The following is a 28000-nucleotide window of genomic DNA, read 5'->3' on the forward strand; positions in this document are numbered from 1 at the left end:
AGTAATCTATTCTGACTAATTCATTTTTTTTTTTCATTTTTTATTTTTTTTTGCAGGGCGATACTAAGTTCCTCCTTTCAACGCTCGGCTTCCCTCCAATAATTGATGGTGTGTGTGTGTGACTCGTCAAGGTGTTTCTGAGGGGAACATATTGAATTGGCATGTCTATATCAACAGAACTCTAAAGTTCGAGATGGTTCTTGTTGACATGCAATAGGTGTCTTCATTTTTAGACGTTTTGATGCATCCATGTTGAGTGTGAGCGACGAACTCTTTCTTCATTCTTCGACTTGCATCCTTCCTTCCCACTTCCCTTTCTGCAGCAATGCCGCCTCTTTTAGCGTGGCCCGTGTCATGGTGGGGGGATGTAAACTGGGTTTTTTTTGTAAATAATGGGGACAGTCAACTTGTTTTAAATAAATGGAACAATCATCTCTGTATGTTCAGATCACAGATTGATCTCAATGTTGCCGAGCACGGGTCGAGTTTACTGGTAAGCTGCAGGTAATTCAGGCGTTACAATGGAGCGCCATCAGTGGTTCTTTGTTCACTTTCATTATTTTTTTTAGTCAAGGAAGTCATTTGAGTTTCTCTGGTTTTTATTCTCATGTACTACCGTTTTTTTTTTATTGTTGTTTCTTTGTATGGAAATACATATATATGAAAACTCCAAAGTTGAATGTGTTTTTGTGATTAATGTGCATTAAATTGATGAGCTTTTGTTGTATAGGTGGGAGGTGGTGCTTTAAGTTGAGTGGGTGAGATGGGAAAACGAGCTGGGAGAGTTTCACAGAACAAGACCAGTGCCAAGATGATGCGCATGATAAGTTTATGTTCGCACAAATTTAAAGTTGCTGATCTGGAGCCACTTTTTGAAACTACAAAAGTTGAGTTTTCTCTCATTCAGGCTACACCACTGAACACATGCAAAGGGCCGATGCCAAGCTTTTATTGGGTGGCTTTCGTTACATGAGATACAAAGTTCACCTGTAAGAAACCGGCTGTTATTCCGAGTATTCTTTAACTGTACTTAGTTTGTATAGAAGCATTTTTCAGTACATGTTCACTGTAACAAAAAGAGCTTGGGCTTTGCTCAAATGTGACTGTTCTGTACTTCTCATTAACAATGACTGTACTAGAACACGTCCTTTCTTTAAGTAGCCCAATCTATGCTACAGAATGCAGCAGGTTGTTCAATATAAGACAATGTTCCCTGTCACATTTCCCTGCATTAAACAAAACCTTAATAAACTCCTAATCAGTTTTTGTCCCAAATAGACATACAAAACATACCTTGGTGCTTATTGGATAATCACAAAGGTAAACCTGAATGGAGGGTTCTTTATCTCTACACCTTAATAAAGAGGCCCTTTATTCAAATAGGGTTAATAGTCACTGCTGCCATATCATGGGGCGCTTCAGAGTTATGTGTTCATTCACACAAACTCAAAGATAATTCTCAAGGTTCCAAGGTAACGACTCGCTGGAAGGAAGGGTCAAAGTACGAGATTCAACACTGAAAGCTGTTAATCGCATACATTGTGCTCATTTTAACCTTCATGTTCAGTGGACTTCTATCAATGGAATTCCTTCAGAAACATTTGTTATAAAAATTAAGCTTAAAAAAAAGTCCACTAATTCACAGTGGATGTGTTTTTTGCTGTAGAGAAGAGGGTGCAGATTGAAGAAAATGCACTTTATCTTATGGTTATGTTGTGATGTATGAATTTTTCTTTGTAAGGGAACAGCTTCATATTTTTGGCATTGCATGTAACAACATCTCACCTATAGCACTTAAACATTCAGATACATTAGTTTCTAGTTCAGAGAAAATAGTTCACCCATACCTCAGAAAAACCAAAGATGAGCCAATTCATTGTTGCACTCTGGGGAGGGACATGCAGTGCATTTTAATTCTACATTGAATATACAACTTCCATCTTTCCTCCATCAACTTTACCACATAGTTATTCTGTAGAGGTCAATGCTTTATAATAGAGAGCCAAAGATCTATTCCAGGTGCAACCTGTAGCTTTAAGTACATGTACTTCTGAAGATAACACTGGGGGCACACACTCCAAACGTACAGGACAATGTCTGAAGGTTAATAGGCAACATATGCTCATATATTCTGTAGGGTTTGAACACAGGCTGACTGGTGGGGGGTGTAGGCTTGAATTCTCCATGCATGTTCATGTCGGAGCAGTAAACACGAGGCTCCACTTAACAGAAACATTAACAGCACATGATTATCTTATCAGAGTTCTGATGGTATAGATGTTCAAAAGAAATATCACCTGAGCTTGTTAATCATTTTACTTTGGGATAATCTAAAGCTCTTGGTCTTAAAGGAAGATGTTTTCTGTAAAATTATATTTTTTAAGGTTCAAAATGCATTTAAGTTTATATCTTAGTGTCCAAATTTAACAAACTGTTCTTTACTGAGCCAGAAATGGGGTTTTATTGGGGTTTTTTTCAACTGTAGGCTAGTTTGTATCAACATAATAAAATATGTATCAATTTAAAAACAGTTTCAAACTTGTGATCAATATTTTTCACACAATGTACCTCTCTGATTTGTATACAAGTACAAATCCAGACAGAAAAGTGATTGACTTTGCCACAGCATTTTATATCCAAATCAAATGAGTGGACTATTTTACTGAAATTAATTTGTTCAGTTGATGGTTGATTACCTCCAACCTAAAGCTAAACCTAAATTCACATGCAGTAAATAAAAGCTATATTTTAAACAATAATTAGCAGAAAGCTTTACTCTTGAGAGAATATACTGTGTAGTTCATTGCAGATTCAACAAATCATGCCCCTCATTTTGCAATAAACACGATCTAATGTAAACTTACAAGAGTGAAAACTGGGAGCACAACAATCCATGTTTCCTCTGCTTTTACAAAACAAGATATTGAAGAAATGTATTGCTTTTGAGTTGTTTCAAGTGCAGTTTTCTCACCACAAATCATATGGCAACTAATCAATCAAGGTGCTGAAACGAGCAAACAACAGCAGCCAGAAAGAAATAATTCATTTAAGAGAGACAATGTGTGACCAAGTCAGCAAATATTCATGTGACTCTGCGTGGAAACAGTTACTTGACTAACATGTGGTATTAATATGATCATGTGCTCTACAGCAATTAAAAACATGTCCTCTCAAGATCACAAAAATGGCAAAAACCAACAGATGTTTATTAGAAAAATAATTGTTTTGTTAAAATACTGACAAATAAAAACAAATAAGAATTACAAGCTATTTCTTAAACACACTATGCAGAGTGTGAAATGCAGCATGTGCAGAATTGAATCAAACAACTTGCAATTAAATACACATTTCATTACAGACAGTTGTGAAACAAAACAATAGTATGACGATATGTGTGGCTGCTATTAATAGCTTTTAAGAGTTGTTTTGAACAAAACAACAGCAAATATTTCCTTTAAAAATATCCTCACATTGAAATAATCTTTTCTGTAACTGTAGATCTAGGTCAAGTAAACTTTCTCAAACTAATTCCCAGGATTTGGCTTTTGTTTTGAAAAATAAATAAAGTACGTGACGAGAAAACGAGAAAAAGACTGCAGTTTCTTTTGTTTCAAATAACAAATAACAAAGATATCAGCTTGAAATATATTTGTCCTTTTGATATTTCACCTGGTAGTTTTAACTCGTTATTTTGTCCTGCTGTTAAAAAGAAAGTCATCTTCTTTGGCATTGAGGGGGAACACACCGCCATTTTCTAATGAGATGGAGGGTGTCATCACACAGGAGAATCTGTGGAGAAAACCATTTTTAAGTGTTGGAGGCTGCATGAAACTCCTTGATGTAAATAGAAAACATATGTCTGGACTGTTTAAAAAAAAGAAGAAGAAAGAATGGCGTTAACATCCATAGGGACATTGTTTCCATCACTTAATGTTACTGTAAGGCTCTGGATTCTCCTCAACATGGCGTTCACACCACTGTTGTTCCCTGACTCTGTCCGGAGCGGCCAGTCTGTAGTTTAATGCTTACAACTCAAGTGGAAAGAATACATTGTGAGAGAATACAATCTCCTCGCAATAAATACGAAATAAAGCAATCTCACCGGAAAACCGAATCCCTTGATTGAGTGTAGCCTAAAGGGGGTCGTGCGCTTGGCGACTACCTCTTGGAGTGAGGCCAGCGGCTCAAAGTTGGGCTATAAACTGCGTTTTACTTAAACAATCTTCTCTCCTCTCTAGAAATATCCCAGACTATGTTTAACCAGCTCGATTTTGTCAGTTCTTTTTTTTTTTTTTTTTGCTCCCCCTGTGCTGACATTCACCGCAGAAATCGTCCCACATAGGATGCAGTCTCGTCTGAAACTTTATGTCCGTTCGCCCCTATGGAATTTGACCATAGCGAGGAGTCCTGAGACTGGGGGCGGGGAGACTTTCTGTACATTCCTCAGCGATACATTCATTACTCCTCCTGCAGAGCCTGCAGCCACACACACACACGCGCGCGCACACTAACACACTCACTCACGGACAGGCTGCAGCCATGCATCAGCTCATTTGAGCCGACACAGTCAGGCGAGCACTCACATGACTGCTGTCTCTATATATGTATACCATCCACACGGTGCTGTGCAGCAGGCAGGGAGTACCAACTGCTTTCCGTTTCGTTATTTCATTTTCAGTGGAAATCATAAAAGCCGAATATTCTAGATTATAAAAAATTGTACGCGCCTAACTAGGCCGACGGAAAGCCTCCATGTTTAATACATTCTTTATATTCGTCCATACAGAAAGAATGGGCCTATATGGATCCAACCACTGAGTTAAAAGTTATTTAAAAACATTTCGGGAGTTAAAACAAATTATACAATGATTACAAGTCTACATAAGGTGCACTAAAGCGGAAGTTTAAACGCTCTCTTTTATTCCCTTTTATTTTAGCTTATTTAAATGAGTGGTCCACGGATGTAAACACAACCTAAACTTCGTGAAAAGTTGAGAGGAGTTCTAAAAAAAGTGCCGCAGATATGGCCACTTGCTTGCGTTTCGTTACATCTTCATGGCTTGTGACAAAAAAACCAGCAGAGGAAACACGGGGAGAAAATGCATAATTGGCGCGCTGATTCATATAGAATAGTCGAGCCGAGGAGCCAATGAATGGACGCGTTGAGGCCGTGCCAGCAGCAGTATAACGGAGCGGAGCTGCAGCCCTCTGATTGGACAGCCTCCCCGACCAATCAGAGGGCTTTGTGTTTGTTCAGCAAGCAGAGGAGTAAACCCACCGAGACAACCATGGCCCCAGCCTGAGCTAGTGACTGAAGGGCCCACTAAACCAACAGTCCCTTTGTAACCTGCTTCGCACGAGCATGCACACCTAGGCCCACTCGTTAGCAAACTGCAGGGACACAGTAGGCTGCTATCGTTTCAGCTCAAAGCACAGCTCTTTGCACTGGCAATGCTGCAGTGGAGGTTACACACTCCTTATCTTATTTTTCCTCCTCATTTTTTTTTCTCAAAATCCAGCTGTTGATGAACAAGCTAATGCTATTAATTCACTTTCTTTTAGAATAGTTTGCATTGTTACTCTCTGGCAACAATTCACACTCAGTTTTTGATTTAACATTCATTACTCATATAGGACAACTCATAATTATTGGAATTAAATGATGCCAATATGTATGGCATCATTTATTGATATTCCTATCTAAAATAATAAAGGTGACTGTCACACCTGCCGTGTATTGAGCACACCTAAACAATTGTGTTGTTTAGGTGTGCTCATTCGATCTGGAGATTTTGGGATTCAACTTTAACTTGGTGATGCAAAACTAGAACAAGTTCAGCTCTGAAAGCACACAGACCCCTTAGAATAGAAAGCCTTTTATACATATATACACATACACGAAATTTGACCCATCCCTGTATATAGGGATGGGTGGGCTGCCAATGACAGGCGCCCGGGGAGCCGGGGCTTCAGTGTCTTGCTCAGGGACACTTCGACACGTGGCACGTCCCAGTCGAGGATCGAACCGTTGACCCTGCGGTCGCCCCATCAACAGGTGCCATCAACAGGTACACACTAGTTCTGTAAATACGGCCAGTGTCCCGCAGAGTGACACGTGCGTAAACTATCTGCCTTTGGCTGACTGACAAAATAACTTAATGGCAGTTGTGTTATATTTAAGACGTGGATTCCACACGTGGCTGATTTGGAGTTGTGCGTTACATAGGACGCTCGAGGCACTTCAGTGTAGGAGACCCCTCCCTCTCTTAGTGAATGCAGATCCATGCCGGAGGTATAGCAGAGAGGGAACTCGTTATGTGTATTCGGTCCACATGGCCAACGCCTCCTCGTAGGGCCAAACGGTCTAAAAGTTGGAAAAAAACAAATGGCGGGGCACCACTCATCTCACCCAAAGACTCCCCCCTCAATACAAGTGTGTGTGGCCACGGACAAATCGGGCCTGCTGTTGGACTTTGAGGCGTGGATCAGGGAGGGCATGGCTCCACTCTAGCTGGAGAAGATGGATGCCGTCATGTGGATAGTAGTACGTGTCACTCCCTTCTCTTACGCAAAAGGAGCGGCGCAGGGCACTCCCCAGTCAAGTTTTCTTAAAATGAAATGTGTCCGGCGTGCAATTTAACAATATAGTGCAACATAATTTATGAATGGCCCTTCCTCCTGTGTCATCAGCACAGCGCACTTTAACACGGCCGTGAGCACACAAGGACCCGCAATATCAGCGTCGTTCCTGCTATGGGCGTGCACTTAGCGCACTGTCGTTTTACTATTCCTCAACCGACCAATGAGAGTCCAGGCTTTGCAGAGAAAGGCATACGAATGTGATTCTAGAAACTATACACTGGGTTCTCACGGAATCCCTTTACGCACATAGCTTGCCAGGTTTTTCCCAACATCAATCCACTCTTCCCCTCCTTTTTTTTATCCACTCCCCTCTGCTGTCCCCACCCCAGATTCCCGTGCAATTTTCCCCAATCCCAAACACTTAATTGAGCAATTGGGATTCCTCACGTGTGGGCTGATTTGTAGTTTGAACACGTGGCTCATTCAAAAAAAAAAAAAAAAAAAAAAAAAAACGCCGGAATAGCGGAGGATTTTTTTTTTCAACCCATCTCCTTCTTCTTCTTATTCTAGGCTCTAGACTTAGAGGCGGGCGCCAGCCTTACCGTGTGTGACATACTCTCTCTTTGCCAAAGGGGTTTGGAGGAAGACACAAAGTAGTTTCTCCTCCTTTTCACCCAGCCCGCCATCGTTTGGAGACACGAGATTAATAATTGAGCATTTATTTATTGCGCGATAGAGACAGACAGACAGACGGGCGAGGGGAGAGCGAACGCACCGTGAGGCTGCCAGTTTAAATCTATCTGTGGCTTGAACGACCGGGAAGCACGCCACAGCCGCTCCGTAGAAGTAACGGCGATTTGGGCTACTCTAAAAACACTGCACATCCGCGAGAGCAACTAACTAGCTCTCCCTCAGCGTGAAGATTGTCCCCCTTTTTCGGCGCAGAACATGAATAAGCTATACTTTGGCAACGTGAGCGCTGAGGCGAGCGAGGAGGACTTCGAAACTATCTTTGAGCAGTGGAAGATTCCGCACAGTGGTCCGTTTCTCGTCAAAAATGGCTATGCGTTTGTGGATTGCCCAGACGAGAAAGCTGCAATGAAGGCCATCGATGTTCTTTCAGGTGAGAACATGTTTTTGTTGTTGGCCAAAAGTGGCATTTGGAAAGACGCACGAACTGCTGCAATTGTGTGAAGATTGCCTTCACTTTAGTCCTGTAGGGTGTGTGTGTGTGTGTGTGTGTGTGGTGGGGGGTGTAACCAAGCGTCTCTTTCTCTCACACAACCTTTACTTGGCCTTTTGACACCGTGGGCTCACACGAAAAAAAGCTGCCACTGGGTTTGAGTGAAATTCTGCTCTTGTAATTTCCCTGAGTGTGGCTTGATAAAATGGTCGAGTAAACACAAGCACGAGGATGAGAGATGGTACCAAGGGCTTTTCCCGTTACGTGCCCGTTCAGGGCAGTGAGGCGCACAGGCTGCGAACGCAGTTAATGTGAACCTCATTGTGGGCTTCATCACACGGCCCACTTTGGGCAACACATGGAGCAGAGACCGTGTGTGCGTTGCTGCTTTTATCAGCTTCAATTTGAGCTTACACTCTTGAGCAGGTTTCAAACTATAGGCCTCCTCCGGTGGCCACAACTCCCTTACGTAGTGAAGCCATTTTTCGCCCATGCTGACACACCAGGTGGTTTAATTGTGTTAGTCAAATGTAGGCCAACTATCTGAGCCACACGATCATTTGTGTTTTGTATATATCCAGCTCGTCTCATGGTTTGTTATTAAACAAAGCTAAGCCTGCTCGTGACCGGACACGTAAAAAAAATAAAATAAATAAATGTATCTGGTATAATTTTACGTATTGTGCTAGTGCCTGTGTGCTCGTGCGTGGCTCGCACACTTTCAGCAATGCTGGTATCACAATAAGCTGTAAATATCCAGGACGTTGCTATGTGTACGTATGCGCCTGGTAAGGTTTTTAGGCCCCTGCACGAAATAAGTCGTAAACACTGACCCTAAATGGCCGCAGAGGAGGCCTGGCCTGTGAAGGACGTCAAATGATTCAATGACACTAATAGTTCTGTTTTTGTTTTTTAGGTAAAGTTGAACTTCATGGGAAAGTTCTCGAAGTGGAGCACTCGGTCCCTAAACGTCAAAGGTAGGTTGAGGTTTATTTGTTTATATATATATATATATATATATATATATATATGATATGTCGGTGCTTCTTGGTTCAACTAGTGGGAGCTACTGTTTTTTTTTTTTTTTAATATTCCTCTATTTTCTTTAAGAGGCTTTTCATTTTTACCAAGTGATATTTGCCGTAAATGTATTTTGATGTTGTAATTCAGTATTTTGGTTAAATGAGGTGTCTTCTTCTTCTTCTTCTTCTTCTTCTGAATGCTCTGGGGGTCAAATGAAAGGGGCGTATGGTGGTGGAGCCTACTCCCTCCTCTCGCCATGACTAGGCTGCTGCTCCTTAAACTGTATTACGTTTGGGTTTAGCGAGCGAATGTCTGTATTTTCTCGCTCGCCCACCCACTAGTGTTGTTATATACGTACAGTAAAATATCTTGAGCTCCAGCTTCAGGGGCGATTAGTAAAAGCCCGAGTGTGCTGGTTTGAAATGAGTGCAGGCTGGATTCGAGGCGCACAGGCCTTCTGGAGTCGTCCATTTGAGAAGGATCTGCCCGTCATTCTCCCTGCCTGCCCTGCGCTTCCGCCCTCCTCTGCGCATTGTGCTGCTGTTGCATGAGATGGACTCCCACACGCGAGTGGAATGGGCGGTTTGGGGCCCAAATCACGAAAAAAACATTGGTTTCAGAGTTGGTCCCCCGTCACCCCGTCGCTTGTCTTTCAATGACACCCCACACTGTAAACATTTTGTAACGTAATTCTGTGCAGAGGACGTAAAATACCGGAGCTTTTGTTGGCATTGTGTGCGTATTTTTTGGTGGTGACGCAATTCGGTCATAATTAATCCGTCTCTTGAATTGAATTAAAATGGCTCTGGCTTCGTAATTGGTGTAATGGTTTATAATAAGCACAACACGTAATATGCACGGTTTAACCTTTTTTTTTTTTTTTTTAAGTTTGACTGAATCATCTGCTGTTTTACGCCAAATACATATGAAAAGCAGAAATGCCAGATGAAACGTGAAGGCTTTTAGGCGATTCTACGTGACATGAATGATAGAAAAGTGCGTAGAGTTGGAAAAAGGATCAAGCAGGGAATTTCTGACGCCTTTACGTGAAATGTATTTTCCACCTGGACGTCACGCCAAGCTTACCCTGGCAGCTTGACCGGCTGTTTGTCTAAAATGCATCTTGGATAAATAAACCAGGTGAGCTACATGGGGGGAATTGTGCGTAAAATCGTAAAACGTCCCTCCAAATGTTCCTCATTAGGAAAAAAAAAATGGCGAGGTTGCTGTCTTTTTAGTGCAGCCTGCTGTGGTGGCTATGGCAGCAACAGAGTCGAGTTTCAGCCACACTTCAAAAAAGTAAAACGTGCCCTCCCTTTACAACGTGGGACATGGCAGTAGTCAATGGGAACAGTATTCTGAGTATAGGCTGCACACACACACACACACACACACACACACACACACACTTGTACACCGAGGCCCCTATTGTGCATTCCAACCTACAAATATCAACTGGGGGCTCGGCCAATCACCATGGCTTAACCTCTGAACCCATCAGCAAGGGGAAGTGCTACAGCAGACACAGATCAAGGCAGGATGGCTACAGTTTGGTGGTAGTGAAGATGGAAATGTGAGAAGTAATGTAACGGTCCAGATGTACCTTCCTCTGAATTAGTTTTGGATGTGGACTATAAAAACATATAGTTACATAAGATGTTACTATAAAACATATTTTCTGTTCAGTAACAGCAATAAAATAAAATAGTTAAATACACGCATTGTCCACAGATCCATTGTATTAGCAGTATTTAGTTATTAAACCTTCAGCCATATTATGGACATTTACATTTCACTGCCCAGCTTCTGAAACGTTTGTGCCTTTTTTTAAATTTATTTTTTAAATCTGGCATGTAAATATGACACCCACTCGTTCTTGACATTTTGAGCTTTTTTTTTTTTCTCCTAAGATTGCATGTTGTTTGTGCAATATGAAACCAAGCATTAATTAGAATCTTACAGGTGTATTTACATTTCAGTTAAAACGGCTATATTTTACTCAATTGACCAGATCTCCTTGAAATGGCAATTCTATTTTCACCTTTGACCCAGCTTTTTACAAAAATTGTATTGAATTGCTTGTTAGTGCTACTGGGCCACTTTTACTTTTGCCGAAAGATACTGAGTATTTTTTTTAAATTTTATTTTGTAATATTTCACTCCTTAATTGTAAGCTAAACTGAGTTTCAGTAGTGTCATTATTGTGTACACTCTGACTTGACATCCTGGGTCAGATGATGCTCCTTATTGGATAAATTAATCCAAAAATAAATGTAGCTTGCCTATCCCCACATGAACACATGCAGAGGGAAAGAAAATGTCATGGCTGTAGGGTGTGTGTGTGTGAGAGAGAGAGAGTGAGTGAGAGAGAGAGAGAGAACCGGACGTTAAACATACTTTGTTCATAGGTGCTTACTGCCAACTTGGTTAACATACATAGCCTAACATTTGTATTTCAGTAAGTGGTGTAATGTTTCGGTCCTTTTTGACTTTCTTTTTATTTATTTATATATATATATATATATATATTAAACAAAAGTGCAGATCGTATCAGTGCTGTTGGTAGAAATGTCTCGTCTCTTATTACAAGAATTCTGGGTCATTGGGTCACTGTGGGGCCCCACCTGCAAAAACTGGGTTTTGGGACGGAGACTTGGGGTGCCAGAGAATTATGAATGTGGCCCCTTGTTTTACCAGACTACGAGCAAAGGATCCTTAACTCTCCCTCCTGCAAGGCTCAAATCAGTATGACACTGCAATTTTGAATCTCTTAAATGTATATACATTGTATTTTTGTGCAGCTGGGAGGTAGACACAAATGTGTATCGGGGTTTGCAGGAGTTGAGTGAATTTCTTACTGATATTCAACTCATTAGAATTATCTGAGGGAATTCCAAGCTATGTAAATGTTGAAGTTAGCGTATGTGTGCATATAAGGCCTGTCGGAGGGCGGCGAAAACCGGCGTGTGTAGAGTTTAGTCATTCAGAACCTCTGCATACTGAACAGTCAATGGATGGGCGTTGAGTTCGGGTCTCATGTGTCCCACACCGTCCCTGATGATGTTGACTGTGTCGGTGTGATTAAGAAATGGAGGGGAATACAGATGTAGTGAAGTCTCAAGGTGCTTGACTTGTAAATCCTCCTGTTTTTTTTTTTATGTGTGCATGATGTCCACAGTGCAGGCCCGTAGGTCTCAGCTGGGTGGCGAATAAAGCAGGCGACCATGGAGAAAGTCTTTTAATTTTTTTTTTTTTTTTTTTTTTTTTTTTTTTTTTAAAGTAAATAAGGAGTCCGGCCTCCTCCAGGCCATAACATGACGAGCCAACCCCAGTCACTCCTGGCACTCCCCTCCTTCCCTCCCACATTTAACCCCGCTCTACATGTTCCTGTCAGTGGACTTGTCCGTGTCCATGGCAACAGGGCCCCACCCCCACAGCGCAGAGAGGGCCCTTGTTACCCTTGCCTGAAACAGGGCTAGTCGCCCCCCCCAACACCCCCCCCCCCCCCCACACACACACACACACACCTCCCCCCTCCCCAAATCAAAGGCTTGGACTAGGGAATGTATACCACCCCAACCCCCACCCAATACCCTGGCTGACTTCTTCTGTGTGTGAAGCTATAGGTTAATCCGACTGGAAGTGCTTGGTGAATTTGCACATTTCGCATGGCGTTCCCACCGCAATGCAGAGCATACAGAATGTGTGGGGAGAGGGGGCCGGATCAGCCAGGAATGGCACCGTGGGCCGGAAAGGGCTGGAATTCCTCTTGAAAGTTATCTGGGAATTTTCTTTACAATTTGCCCATTTAGAATTAAAAGAGTTTCCTAATGTCTACAAAATGAAATATATAGTTGAGCTGCTTTAGCTTGATTATGGTCATGGTGGCTAAGCTGAGGAATTTCAACTACCGCGGCCCTTGTTGCACATGTGCAGTACGTTTTACTGCGTAGATGAGCTTGTGTGTACTTTAAAAAAATACAATAAAAAAGAAAATGGTTTCTTAAATTTGAGGTGCAAAATGTGAGTTTATAAATGCTACACAGCCGATTTTTAAAAAAAAAAACAAAAAAAAAAAAACCCCCCCCCCAACAGCGGTGGGGCCGCTTGTACAAGTGGATGAGCTGCATTTCCAAGTCTTTTAACAGCTCGGTGGAGCTTGAAGAAGAGAACAAGCTATGTGTGTAGTATCCCCGATACCGTAACGTTTTTACACAGACAGGAAATAATGTGTAAACACGGTATAGCTTAAATTAGCTGCACGTGTGAGCGTAAGGCTGGTGTGGAAATGGGTTGGGGGGTGTGGGGGTTGGGGTTTGTGATGCCACATTGTGAGCGTGTTCACACTTCAGCTCCGGGCCATGTGTACATTTTGTTCCTTTAGATCTGTGCGTATCAACAGGCGGTGAACTTTGGAGTGGCCTGCACTTTTCTCACATTTTATACAACGTCCGCACGCATGCAGACACTTGCGAAACTCTGACTCATTGATCCACAAGTTTCATTGTCTGCGTGACCTCCACTCTCAGCCAGTGAGTGGAGGTCACTCCTGCTGTAAATAACGTGCAACTCAATTTGGGGACCTTTCCAGCTTAAAAAAAAAAGGATGAATTGGGGTTTTCTGTCCCTGTTGTTTCTGGTGCCGGAGCACAGCAGCACCATTGTGACGGCTAGTCTCCGCTTGCTTCTGCTGTATGCACACAGTCTATGAACAAGCACGCAATTTAGATTCTCCCCCATTTAGTGTGATGCGGCTAGCGGAGTTTCCCTTTTGGGTTCCGTTGGGCACCTGCAGCACCACTCCCTCCCTTCCCCCGTTTTTGATACAACAGCTGGATGCTCCTGGTGAAGTGTCTATTTTAGTTAGGGGGGGACCTTGCAGTGGTTGAATCCTCATTATGCAATACTACAGGACACACGCTTGCCTCGAACTGTGTATACAACACATTCAGATGCGTCGTCACCTTTCCAATCATTTTTTTCCCCCTCCCTCTGCGTTCCTCTTGATGCTATTTCTTTCTGCCGCTTCTTAATCCTGCTTCTCTTCCCTATCTCGTTCTTCGCACCCTCTGTGACACAATTGGTGTTTTGGGATAAAGGGAATGGTGCGTTTTAGGGGTAATTTTAATTTTGAGCGCCCACAACTCAATTTAGGCCACCCAGTGGTGATTCCAAATCCCCCCCTTTGCCTGCTTTTTCTCCATCACTTCCTCCCACGTTTTTCCACTGGGTGTCTCAGTGCACCTGCTGGGTTGTGAATAAAATGAAAGCAGAAGTTATATCTGCAGCTTCTCCACCCTGGTCTCTCTCTCTCGCTAGATGGTGGAGAGAATGAAGACCTACTGTGTTGTTGTTGGTTTTTTTTTAATTAATGTTTTGTGCCATTGTACTATTGGTATTGTCAGCAACTAACTGTCTCTCTCTCCCCTCCCATTATTATTCCCATCTTCCTCCATCAATTTCTTTTCTCTCCCTCTTCCTCTATCCACCCCCCACCCTTTTCCTTCCTTGTTCTCTCTCCAGGAGCTGTAAGCTGCAGATCAGGAACATCCCGCCTCACATGCAGTGGGAGGTGAGTGCTAACAGGCTGCTAACTGCTTCCAGGGCGGGGTACCAATCGGGCAGCCCAAGTGGGCTCTCATTTAGTGGCCTCTGGAGTCACCTCGTCTCCCTTTTGGGTTTCAATTGAGCTTGCGCTTCATGATCCGTTTGAGCCAGTGTAACGCGCTAGGACCAGTGGCTGGATCTGTGATTGGTAGACCAGAAAGTATTACAAATGTCATTAGTAATCGGTGGTGAGGATTTAAAGGTTGACTTTTTATAATTTAGCTGCACAGAAACTTGTGGAAGCCAGAATAGGTGGTCACAGTTTGCTGAACAAGGACAATGGAAGAATTTAAAGAGTAAGGTCTCCATGTGGTTTGGCTGAATTAGGCATGTAAGGAAACTTTAAGCAGTTATATGATCTTAGCAGCATCATATTGCCACATGTATTGGCCACCTACTAATGTTTATAAAGCATTGTGAAAAAAGCTGATGTTCTTATTAAAATGTTAATCATGAATTAATTGCTGGGTCACGGTGTTTTCAACACTGATCACATTTGCTAGTTTGAAGGAGTGCCTTTCCACACAATGTGTTTTTCTTGAAAGAAAAAAAAGATGAGTTTTTTTTATATGTTTGAGGGGTTGAGAACATTCATGTGAAAGCGGATTGACCCCTGGCCAGCCCAAGTCTGATAATCCTTATGTGGTTTATGGGATATTTATACTCATTATTTTATGATCTATCTAAATTTGAGGTAGTTTTGTTTGTGTGCATAATTAACCAAATTAGTCTGGAAATGAAGACATTTAAAAAAAAAAGAAGTACATATTTCAGTGTTTCCTTGACATGTAGAGGGTGGAGAAAATAAAAGCGCCTGTACAATTGAGTGCAATGCATGCCATCACTGACCATGCAATAAAACACCAAATTAGGGCTGTCAGCAATCAAAGAAATTCTTAGTCAATTACAATTGAGTTTCTCCACAGAGAATCACACAAGAGTACCACTTTAAATCTTGTGCTTACCACAGATCTGCTCATAAGTTTATGGGAAATAATTCATTCAGCATGGAAAAACCATAGCATTATTAACTGACTTAAGAAATCTTAGTTGACTAAGACCAAAGTGACCGATTAGTCAACTAATCAAGAAGGCAGCCCGACACTAAATGTTTGAAGCTTTTAAAAAAAGTTTAGATTCTGTAAAGATTTAACTGTATGCCAATTTAAGGACCTAGTTCATGGTGAATATATCACAAGGAATCTTTCATGGTAAAACTAACAATTACGGAATCCATTACCTCAAATTACTCTATACTCCTGACACTGTTAACTAAAAGCATGAACTCTACAGAAGTACTTGTTTCTGATTTATTGTACTGTATCTCATTCAAATTGTCCCAAGTGTTTTAAATATGCCCATTTTGTTGTCTGCTAGCAAAACTCATATGCAAACAACTTTGACAGAGGTCACACACAAAGAGAAAAAAAACAAAATAACAATTTACAACTTGCAGTGAATCCTTTCCAAACTGATGGTTTTACACACACAACTATTCCAACACAGGCAACTGCACAACTGATTTGCCTTGGTCTTGGATTACGCTTGGAACTGACCCTTTGGTATTTTAGGCTAAAATACACCCACATATTGTCTGACAAATTCATTAGAAAAATGTGTCTGAATTGATGAGGCAAAACTGTCATCGGTTCTATTAGTAGAACTCTGTAGAACCCTGACAGAACATCCAGTGAACTCATCGGAGGATATGAGTTGAAGCAGTAAGGGTCCTGGTTGGTTTTCATTTCCTATTAGAGTTCAGCAGTTTTGAGTATTTTTGTTGATGTATGAGCTTCAAGTTTTTAGAATTGTGTGCATACAATGGAGAAAGCTGTAATGCAGCATTTTTTTCTTTGCCATGAATGTCGCCACTGACGCACAGTTCGTAATGCTACAAATGTATACAAAGAGCAATACTTTCATCAGTGGCCTTATGCTCCGTCACTGTCGTTGCCTCCTTCTGAGATGGTGACTTCACATTTATTTGAATGAAAACCTTTTGAGATTGCCTCTTAAAATCTTAAATGCAATCTACTTTTGTATTACATTAAGGGTTAACAGGCAAAAAGATGTTGCGTAAAAATGAATAATGTAAAAATAAATTATGAGCTGTAATATGGTTGGATTTCAAGTCCACTGCCTGATAGAGTGTTGCGCAACAGTGGTGTGTGTCTGTGCATTGCATGTCTCTCTTTCTCTGCATGTGATCAGCGTTTCATTTGAAAATGTTTGGTATTCAGTGTCTGTTACACATGTACTCTGATTACACACTGTCGACTGGCCACGCGTACATTTATCTGGACTTTAGTTTCAACATTTTGAAAGTTGTATGACACATTTGACTGTAGCTCATTATTTATTGTTTTAAATCATGTGTCAAACTTGAGATCTCATTGTTGACCTCCATGTGGAATCTCATGTGGCAGTAACAGCTTTATGTGACTAGTTGGTTTTTTTTTTTGGTTTTTTTTCCCTCTTCCCTCTGCAGAGGTTTAGCTCAGATAGCGTGTGGCTGTAGCTTTGTTCAGTTTTAATTTTCCGCTCCATAAAGACTATGGAAGGCTAATGAGAATTTTGTTAAAATGTTTCAATATTGTAAATGGTAAAGTTAACGCATGGCTTTAGATTTCAGGCTGATTCACTCAGTGTGATCAAATGGCTGCGGACCGGCTCAGTGTTTTGTAATGGTGGGCTCGCTTTGCCTACGCATGTCCCTCAAATGCAGCTCCAGATCCACCCATGTTCCTAGTATGTAGCGAGCGAGCTGTTGGCTTTCTCAAAAGGTGACATGGGGGTTTCTCTCCCCCAGAGGGGGGGGAGGGGTTAGGAGAATGGAGTAACCTAGTAGAATGGGCTCTTTTGCTGCAAAGGCCTTGTATGTATCTTATCAGGTAGATAAGACAATGGCTCATGGTGTGCGTAGCCCTGCAGCAAGAGAATAGTGTTGAGCATAGTGGAGTGTTTCGCAAGCTGTAGTGAGTGGGTGGGCCTGGACTGCTTCCCCTTCCCTTCCATGTGCACCGATTCACAGAATGTGTAGCATGAACTCGCACCCCTCCCCCAGCCACTGCTTCCTGCTGGAATGCACCCCACCCTTTCCTGAATGGCCTCGATTCCCATTGGCTGTGCTCGGTAGACGGTCAGGCGAGGCGTCCAGCCAGCAACTCTTTGGCTTCAGGGAACTTGTATGGACCGCAGAAGCAGCCAACGACGGGGAAGCAGAGATGGCAGGGAGGCGGGATGTTGGTGGAGTGGGTGGGGGGTGGGGGGGCAGGGACGCCTTCTGGTTGGCTAGAAAGTGGGGTTGAGCTCTTGGGGGTGTGGCCTTGGATTTGACTTACCATGGTCAGATGTCTTAGCTTAGCTTAGTTTAGGACCCTCGCTCCCCCTCTCGCCCACATTTTGATCACATCTATGAATTGAAATCCTGTAGTCTCCAGATTTGGGCAGGGGGCCATCTTGATGTGGCTTTCTTTTGAATGCGTTTTTAATAAAGCAAAAAAAAAAAAATCTTTTTTTTAAATATATATTTTGAATACCTTTTGTAAAAGCATCCTTTTTTTTGTTTGACATGGTTAAACAAATCTATGTATATTGTGTGATGAATAGCAGGCTGCTTATAAATCTTAACTTTGAATGTGTTTAATTTATTAAAGAGAGTTGTTTTACTATGAATAATGGGTACTTTTTAAAAATGTCAAACTCATTCTGCACCTGGAGCACCATGCAAGTTACCGGAGGGGAGAGTCATAATTCGAGGTAGACAGGCTTTTACAAGAAGGTAGCAAATGTATCCACGTAACTCGACATTAAACTCTGGGGTTCAGAGTTAATGGCCTGTGTCCTGGTCGTGAGCTGGGCTGGTTCCTATAAATGAGCTTCTTCTCACAAACAGGTTCTGGTCAAAGGCCTTCAAGGGCTCCGAGTTAACCGTAGCTTTTCTTTCTCCCAGGTTTTGGATGGTATGCTTGCTCAGTATGGTGCAGTAGAGAGCTGTGAACAAGGTAGAAAAATACTTCTTTATTTTGCTGAAAATGTAATTCCACCACCTTGCTTCAACTCGCCTTTTTTATACTGCATTCAGAATTTGTGTGACATGCTTTAGTAAATCTGCAAATACTTGTATAATGCATCATTACAATTTCTGAAGGATTTATTGTGTTGCTGTGTAACCATGTAAAAGTAGCCCATGTTGGTAGATTGTGTCAGTGCCATTGAATGTGTCGATTGACTCTGCTGTGTTCTCCCACAGTCAACACTGACACAGAGACTGCAGTAGTCAACGTTCGATATGGAGCCAAGGACCAGGCCAGGCTGTGAGTACACACGCATACACGCACATGCAGTGTGTTCACATCATTAACCGCCAGCTCATCAGTCTTGATGTTGTTGTTTTTTTTACTTTAGCTAGCATTCTCTGTTGGAAATTACATCAAGCTCCTCTGTCTAGTGTTCTTACAGTGCACCTGATTTCATCCTTCCAAAAAACCAGTCATGTTTAATTTGACATGCAGTGATGGGGGGGGGGGTTGGTTATGTGCTGGAGAGGGAGTGTGTGGGGGGGTTAAATTAGCCATCTGGTGCCCCCTGGTGTACATGAATCGCACTACAATGTTGTTCTCTGCACGAGTGGTTCTAGGATTCTCAGGCATAATTGATTGTTTCACTACAAATTCCTGAGGCTGACGAGGCAGGCTTGTATGAAGTGTGAATGCTACCTTCAGGGTGAATTTCTCGTAGCTCACGAGAATTGATGTTTAACCGATGCCCCTCAGTATGTTGGGCTTGTAAGGACTTCTTAACTCCTCGTGCCAATCATTTGAGACATGCACTGTTTCAATTTACGCCCATGTCCCTTGATTTTGGCCCCACTGCTTGGATTCTACCATTGATAAGGAAATGGGTGGGAAAAGAAATCCAACCTGATGCTTTGTGGATTTCCAGAAATTAGTTTGGCCATTCAGAGCATTTCCTGTCATGATGAACGTCTAAAAGCCTTCCTGTGTTGTTAAATCATACCTGCACAGAGTCTATCCAGAGTTTTCGAGACTGACATCTCTGTATGCTCCACAGGGCAATGGAGAAGCTGAACGAATCTATGATGGAGAACTATGCCTTGAAAGTGTCGTTTATCCCAGATGAGACGGCGGCACCGGAGGGTCCTTCAGCGGGGGGCAGGAGAGGCTATAACGCCCGTGGAACCTCTCGCTCCGGCTCTCCAAGTCTGGGCGCCCGGCCCAAAATGCAGTCGGACATTCCGCTGCGCATACTGGTTCCCACGCAGTTTGTAGGGGCAATTATTGGCAAGGAAGGTGCCACCATTCGCAACATCACCAAACAGACCCACTCAAAGTACGTACACAGAGGTCAGGAATTATACGAAACCAGTCGGCTGTGTCCTTTCCTATTTCTGTACCGTCGACGTCCAGGATTACAGTAGACTGATTTTGAAATTCTTTCCTGTTCTCCTACTTGGATAATGGTAGTTTCTGGGGAAAAAGCACTATGGAGAAATGCCACGCTTGTCAAAATTCAAGTGTCTAAAAAGAATAATACACATGCCGTTATTATATTTGCTGCTGTTGACAGTCTGACAATCCCTGCTGTGTTTGTAGCCCCTGATCTTTTGCCCACCATTGTATTGTCCTTGGTCCACTTGTGACCATTTCATGTAGCATGACACTATTTGATCCCGTCAAACATATAGCATTGGATGAAATTGTGCAATATTTGAAATTCTCCTCCTGCTGCCTTGCCTCAACTGTTTTTCACTGCATGGCATCAGATCTTCTGCAAATAGTCAATACTTCTTTACTCAAGCTATTTCCCACAGGCCCTGAAACTGTAGTTATTAAGCCAGTCTTGTACAATCTAGACAACTAATGAACAATTAGAGGCCCATATCAAACCTCAATAAAATAATTGAAAAGATACCCACTTGGCCCTAAACAATTATTTTTTTCTAGTTATAATTTTGACCACAGCACTGAGACTGCTCTTGTTAAATGACATTCACCTAAACGCACATAGTAGAAAAGTTTCAGTCTTAAGTGTCATCTGACATAATTGCTGCATCCAACACGCTCAATCGCAAAACATATTACTAGATGGACCGGAAAACCGTGTAGGACTCAGAATTCAAACCAGTTTAGTACTCTGCCTATTTGAAGGACGGGGACTATTTTGTGTCCATCAGTCATTGCACATCTGCGCATTAACAAATATGATGTGGAGTTCCCCAGGGCTCCATTCTTGGGCCTCTTCTGTTAGACATTTACAGCCTCCCACTAGTGCAGATTATGGAAAATATCACACAGATTTCATAACCATCGCAACAGGTGACTGGTGCTATTCAAGCCCTGAGAGTGCAATGATTATTTAACTGGAGAACATGCACCTCTGAAGATAATACGGAAGTATTTGTTTTCTGCACCCAAAGAAGAATGATTTTAAGAATCAGTGCGCACCTTCAATTGCAAACATTAAAGACCACGAACCTTGCTCGACAATCTTGCTGTAGTCATGGAACGTAGCTGCTAGAGTCTTAACTTTGACCAGGAGAACTGTTAACTTATAGTTTAACTGATTCTATTTAAGTTCATCCGACTCTTCTATTTGAATACTTTTAAAGTTTTTATTTTTGTATTGCTTACATTTCTTTTATATCTCATCTTAATGCCTTCCTGTCTTATGCTTTATCTTGCCTTGTTATTATAAGGTGCTATACAAATAATTCTACCTTGCCTTTACTCCAGGATTGACATCCATAGGAAAGAAAATGCAGGCGCAGCAGAGAAGCCCATCACAATTCACTCCACCCCTGAAGGTTGTTCGAATGCTTGTACAACAATCATGGAGATCATGCAGAAGGAAGCCCTTGACACAAAGTTGTGAGTTTGCACCCAAACAAAATGAGAGGGAATTGGGTTGAACCCAGTTCAACCTAATTCTTAGTATTTTTGTGTCTCTTATAAACTTGTGAAATACCATAAGCGGTTTTGTTACACACTTGGCCCACCCTTTCCAGTTATGTAATTGTCATTTTGTCTATTGAAATTCCTCTTTCTTAAAATGCCATCAGTCATTTTTCCATGTGTTACAATCGAGTCAAAAAAGATTGTTATGCATGTTCTGAAATGTAGACATGATGTGGTGCACAGCTGTCTGTGACATAATTGGCAGATGTGGATGGATGGATTGCAGGTTGCACAGCCTGTGTGTAGAATGTGAAAGAAATGTCCCTAAGATACTGTAGATAAAACCGACATTTGTAGGAGAGGTGTGATCTGAAGCATTAAACTAAACAACGCATCTGTCTGCAGCACTGAGGAGATCCCACTGAAGATACTCGCACACAACAACTTTGTAGGAAGGTTAATTGGAAAGGAAGGGCGCAACCTGAAGAAAATCGAGCAGGACACAGAGACCAAGATCACAATCTCAGCGTAAGACTCTTTGATGCACTCACAGTTCACTGGTGGCACTTTTCATGGACTATTTGTGGTCTGTGCGGCCCATTCATAAAAGTGCTACTTACCAAAGCATAGACGCATGTCATGTTGTCAGAATTTAGTCTGACACCATTGTTCTCATGTCACTTCTCCCCCTCCATCTTTCCATTCAGTCTCCAGGACTTGACTATGTACAACCCAGAGCGAACCATCACAGTGAAGGGCACCATCGAGGCATGTGCAAGAGCCGAGGAGGAGCTGATGAAGAAGATCAGGGAATCGTATGAGAGTGACATGGCTGCTATGAATGTGAGCATTTATATATTTGATAAGGAAAATTATAATAATGCAAATAAAGCTTATTACACAGCATGCATGCTGTTAACAAAATGGACACAATAAATGTAAGTTGTGTTTTGTTTTTATTTCTTATCTGAAGTCCTCACTTGTGTTTTTAAAGAAAATATAATGTATTCGTTGTGTTGACACAACCTGTGGTGTGTTAATGGCAATGTTTTCATTTCACTCCAGCTCCAGTCCAACCTGATTCCAGGCTTGAATCTGAACGCTTTGGGTTTGTTCCCCAGTGGAGCACCAGGCATGGGTCACTCCATGTCCAGTATCCCTCCTCCGGGAGCCCACGGTGGATGCTCGTCATTTGGGGTAAGTGACTGTCTCCTTGTCGCATACAGCACGGTGGTTTGCCCCATTCGCTACCCTTTCAAACCCAGGACTGGCTGCGTTTTTCCATTTTAAACTTTAATTTGCAACTCTTCGGTCAGGGTAGTGAAAACTACAATTCATTTAAAAACATTTAGTCTTTAGCAACTCGGCTTCATGTTCCTTTTTTCCTTTAGTGCAGTCCTTATGGGGGTGAGGTGCCATTTTGGGCCTCTATGCTGTCGGCGAGCAGCCAGGAAGGCCCTAATCTTTGCATGTGGAAACTTAAGTCCTGGAGGGCAACATTAGTGTTCATTACTAGTCATACTTAAGATCCCCAGATGGTTTACAGTGTTATTTCTGCAAAAAAATGCTGCATTACAATTAGGTTTTTAGAAGGGTAATGTTTTTCAAACGGCACATTCTCAGCACTAAAAGCCCTTCTCTAGATTTGGAGGCTGCCAAAGCAAGTTATTAGTGTACCCTCAGCTGACATGTTGACTAGAATATTGGGCTTGATCCAAAATCATCAGTGCTACTTGTTGTCCCTTTCGGACGATCCAAACCACCTCCCCTTCCAGAGCTCGAATCAATCACGCCCACTAAAACACAAGTGATGTGGTGGAGCATTTTGCAACAAGGTATCTGTAAATACAGTCTTCTCTGATGAAAAACATGGCCTCCATATCCAAATGCCACATTCAACCTGGTTCTTTTTCAGATGGAATTTCTAGTCATGCATGTGGCATACTATGTTTTATGTATAAAAACATTCAGCAAATGGGTTCTCAGTTTCGTTTTGAGCGGTAGAACGGATTAAAAACTCTAAGGTGTTGGAACATATAATGTGCTCTCTTTCAGGAATTCCTACTTGAGCGTGAGCTCCAATGTAGCTTAAAGAATTGGAACCGCTTTTGCTTGATCCACTGTCTGCACTTGCGCATAGGTGGCTGAAGCAAGTAGTCCGTCAGTTACTGTCTGTGAGAACTCCTGGTCACAGTAGCATTTAAGTGTTTACTCCCAGCAGGGACACCCGGAGTCGGAGACGGTTCACCTGTTCATCCCTGCTCTTGCGGTCGGAGCCATCATTGGAAAACAGGGTCAACACATCAAACAGCTGTCACACTTTGCCGGAGCCTCGATCAAGGTGAGTGACGGGCAGGAAGTGAAGTTTGAAATCTCAATGATAAAGTGTCGATTCTGGCTGTCGACGTGTTGTCCTTGCCTTGACTGAGCGGTTGCTGGTTGTGTTTTTTTTTTTTTTTTTAATCGTTTTATTTAATATTGGCTTTAATACTGCCCTCTTTCAGATTGCCCCTGCAGAAGATGTGGGTGCCAAACCACATAGGGTGGTGATCATCGCTGGACCACCAGAGGCTCAGTTTAAGGTGGTGTACCTCTTCACAGTCATATAAACACACAAAACACCATTTTAGAAATAACAGAAGGGAGCCACTTAGTTCATCTTGTTGCTAGCAGTTGTTTAGCAGCTCTTTGACTTATTTTGCTCTGAGAATATTCTTTTATTTTTGGCTTTTATTTGTATGTTATTAACTCTCTTCCACTATGGAAATATGTTTTTCTGGAAAAAAAAAAAAAAAAATTCTGAAGTGCACCATGATTAATCTACATTTGTACCCGTTTGGCTGCAGGCTCAGTGTCGCATCTTTGGCAAGCTGAAGGAAGAGAATTTCTTTGGACCCAAGGAAGAAGTGAAGCTGGAGGCTCACATCAAGGTTCCTTCCTTCGCTGCTGGAAGAGTCATTGGGAAAGGGGGCAAAACGGTAAAATGGGCACCTAACTTGGCACTGACTTGAAGTTTGTTCGAACAAATGAAAAATTTATAATTAAACGGTGGTGTTTACAATCCAATTCTTTACTCTTATTAAGTTGTAACTTTTCTATTATCTCTTGTGGCTGCAGGTAAACGAGCTGCAGAACCTGACCTGTGCAGAGGTGGTGGTGCCCAGGGACCAGACGCCTGATGAGAATGACCAGGTTATAGTCAAGATCAGTGGACACTTCTTTGCATGCCAGGTGGGTTTTATCTAAAGGAGTTGAAGATGTATGGTCTGAATCTCCAGAGGCATATAAGAAGTTGTCTTTCTTCAGCTCTGCATTTGTATAAAGGTCATGCAGTAAGCTACTTTGGGGCAAACTTGGGGCAAAAGAGAGTCAGCTGTTATCCCGTACATGCTGAGAAGACTATGTATTGACTATAAGACATCACTTGAGCATATCATGATCAGATCCTTTTTTAAAGGACTCTTTATTTGACTACTCTTCGCTGTGATCTGATCTTAACATGTTCTCATGTCATCTAGCTGGCTCAGAGAAAGATCCAGGAGATCCTGGCCCAGGTGAAGAGGCAGCAGCAGCCTAAACCCACATCTGGAGCCCAACTGCCCCAGCCCCGCAGGAAGTAAAACTCCAGCGGACCTGGAGGAACGGTGACTGAATCTGCCAGAAGACTCGACGGATAGACAGATGCAGCAGAGTCCGGGAGGAGAAGAGGAAGACGAGGGGTCGTAACGCTCATCTCGGGGGCCACAGGTTATCAGAACCCAACCAAACATCTACCCCTTCTTGTCTTACTTGATGAACTTTCAAGGTTGGCTAAAAAGCGGCCCCACGCCTCTAAACCTCCTCCCACCTCAGCTCTGTACATCTCTGAGAAAGTACTTCTGAGGGCTCCCAACAACGTCACCTGCCCTCACATGTACGCACCCCTCGACCGCTCTCCTCCCCCCACGGGTGTGTTGAATTTTTATTTGTTTTGGTCCTCTTTTTACACTAGAATCACAAAGAAGAAGTAAGGATCCCCCTCTTATCGCCTCATTGGTGTGGTACTTCAAACCTGACAGGATGTTTTGGTTGACTTCAGATTTTTTTCATTTATTTCTTTCATTTCTTTTAGTGTTTAATTGGTTGATGAAGCTTTTTCATGAGTTTTCTGTGGAAAGAAAAAGGCATTGCTATCAAGGTCCTGGTTGGACCAACAGAGGTTTATTTTGAGGGAGGGTTGGCTCTAACTGAGTGGGCCATGTTTAGGGGGAAAGATTCTTGTTTCAGGACAGGACCCCTGAAAGGGTGGATTATATTGGGCGTCCTGCCCTTGTAATGATAGTGGCATTTTATAAATTTGGATGCATTTTATAGATAGACCTATATACATAGATGAATATATATTTAGAGGTGAGGGCAGCGCCATGACTGACACTTGGGGAAACGGTGCCGAACTGCTGCTGCCCAGGAAAACCAATTTAATATGCATTTTACTTAACTACCTCAGGATCTAGTACCTCAGAAGAGAAAAGAAAAAATGATTATATATATGAAAAAAATGTTCCTTTCTTTTTTTATTTTGCTTTTGTGGTATTTTGTATACTTTATAAAGCTGATAGTCTTTGAACATTTTTATTTTTTTAAGAAAATTTAAAATTTGGTCAGCTGCCAACTGACCTTGCCTTCAACTCTGGTGCTTTAGGTGGCATTGTTCATGTGTATGTGTGACTTAAGATGACCCTGTACATAAAGTCTATTTGTACATAGAAGCCCCGGAGCAAGAGTTGGCGCCCCCTCAGCTGGCGGCTGACAGGAGTATCGAGAGAAAATCACCTCAGTTTTTCCCCTGAGGGTCCACCATTTTCTGAAAATGAGTACAAAACATCGAAGACATGCAAATAACGCCAACCGTACATAATTACAGCAATGCCATTTAGTTTTGGGATTGACATTATTGGTAATGGTACTTTAATTTGTCAAAAGTCCTTTTTGCCTTCCTAGGAGGGCCGTGGGCAGTGCAGTGTGGACCGTAATGGTCTCCTCTCTAGCTGCCCTTCAGTCAGCAGAGCATCTGTTTTTTTTTTTTTTTTTGTTTGTTTTTTTTTTGTCTGTTCTGTTCACAGGCCATCTGCCGCCACCTTGACGATGGTGTCTTAGCAAGGTCCAAGCCCGACTAGGTTTATTTTCAGCTTTGTCAGTTCGGAGTGGCCCTTGTAGCCAGGCCATTAAGTCAATGTTAACGTCGTTCACTGCATGGTGAGGGTAGGGGGAGTCACACTGATGGACTCATAACTTTTCTTTTTCCTTTTTTCTTTTGCGCTATAAGAAAATGATTTAAACAAGACATTCTCTGTCGCCCCCAAATGTAACTTGATGTTCCAATTTGTTGTTCAAACAGGCAAAATAGCCGGAAAAGGCACAAAAAATACTGAATGAACCCTGACTGGAGGGGCGGTGTAAGAAAAGAGGAAAGGAATCCAAAACGTAAATATACAATATATTTCATTTGTCTCTTCATGCCGAATGTAAATATGTTGATTGTGGCAAAAGTTGAGTGTATCCATGCTTCCACAGTAGAACGCCGTCTACCTCAGCTGAGGGGGTGGGGGGTTGTTGAGGCACCCCACCCTGCCCCCACTGAGCACCAGCCCGCATTGATACCTCAGTCCCCCGAACATTTCTCTCTACACGGGCGCGCGATCCTAACACCGCGCTTAACTGAGGGGGCACAAGTGATACTTAAAAATATCCCTGACACCTCCTAAATCCCTGCTCCCTTCCTGCCAAACCACCCTCTCCTCCTCCGCAGTTTGTTTTGATCTACCTCTTTAGACACGTATTTGAAGTAGAGGCATTCTTCTATTTGTTAGAATTTAGCCCCCCCCAAAACCCTCCTTTATGGCTCCCCATGCTTACCCAGATATGAATGAAAACTTAAACTAAAATCATGTACTCTTTAGAATTGAGAGAATAATCGAAAGTAATCAAAAATATTTTCTTTTGCCAGTGTTTATATGTACTCTTTTTGGCTCAATTGAAATCCTCAACCGATAATTATTTCTTTCTGCTTTCTATTTTTGGTGGTGTGGCTTACATGTATTTGAACTTTTGCTTGGGTTTTTTTGTGAAAAAGGTCAAATCACGTGTTTGATTTTGCATTCAATAGTTAAAACAAGAAAATACAGTTAAAAAAGAAAAAAAAAAAAAAAGGGCCTGCCTTTTTTTGTTGCCGATTTGAAAGACTTCAAAATAGATAAGTCCTGTCTTTTTTTCCCTATTTGTCTTTCACAGATGCTACACTCACTCGCTGATTCAGTAGCTTTTTCTTCTGTTAGCATTTCTTGGCTGTGTAACGTGGAAAATCTTGGTATGAGACAGATATGAGGGACTGGGTCTCTGAGTTTTTTGGAAAAGTTATCTAATTTCAGCATGATATTCCCTTCACGCTCTCTCTGCAGCCATGCTTTTGCCCCTTCACCTCCCTGTCACACACAGCTCCACTTGTCAAATGCCTCTGAATAAAACAAAAAAAATAATTAAATTGTGGTGTTTGTACTTTATTTCTCTTTCATTTTTATTTATAAAGAAGTCACTGACTGTCACACTTTATGGAACAAATACGGAAGACTGTGCTCGATCAATGATGGAACCAGAAATCGCACAATGACTAATTCTTTATATTGTAACCGGTTTGGATTCGTTCCTTCTT

General features: G+C 42.1%; 1 protein-coding gene across 4 annotated transcripts; it reads left to right on the forward strand.

Moving 5' to 3' along the window:
- Window positions 1-7084: 7084 nt before the first annotated feature.
- igf2bp3 (insulin-like growth factor 2 mRNA binding protein 3) lies at window positions 7085-27832 on the forward strand. 4 transcript variants are annotated; one of them, XM_031854218.1, is made up of 16 exons: window positions 7085-7705; window positions 8682-8742; window positions 14312-14360; window positions 18348-18399; window positions 18648-18711; window positions 19469-19747; window positions 21151-21285; window positions 21718-21840; window positions 22020-22155; window positions 22378-22509; window positions 22704-22783; window positions 23518-23653; window positions 23817-23894; window positions 24159-24290; window positions 24430-24543; window positions 24831-27832. In XM_031854218.1, exons 1-16 carry the CDS (start codon window positions 7531-7533, stop codon window positions 24930-24932), a joined length of 1848 nt encoding a protein of 615 aa, XP_031710078.1. In that variant the 5' UTR covers window positions 7085-7530; the 3' UTR covers window positions 24933-27832. The 4 variants fall into 4 exon arrangements, with proteins under 4 accessions (XP_031710078.1, XP_031710075.1, XP_031710076.1 ...); XM_031854215.1 differs by lacking the exon at window positions 22704-22783 and having other exon boundaries at window positions 23531-23653; XM_031854216.1 differs by lacking the exon at window positions 22704-22783 and having other exon boundaries at window positions 23534-23653.
- Window positions 27833-28000: the final 168 nt, after the last annotated feature.

Source organism: Anarrhichthys ocellatus, unplaced genomic scaffold (genome assembly GCF_004355925.1).
Source record: "Anarrhichthys ocellatus isolate YVR2014 unplaced genomic scaffold, GSC_Weel_1.0 scaffold14, whole genome shotgun sequence".
In the NCBI taxonomy this organism is placed as follows: domain Eukaryota; kingdom Metazoa; phylum Chordata; class Actinopteri; order Perciformes; family Anarhichadidae; genus Anarrhichthys; species Anarrhichthys ocellatus.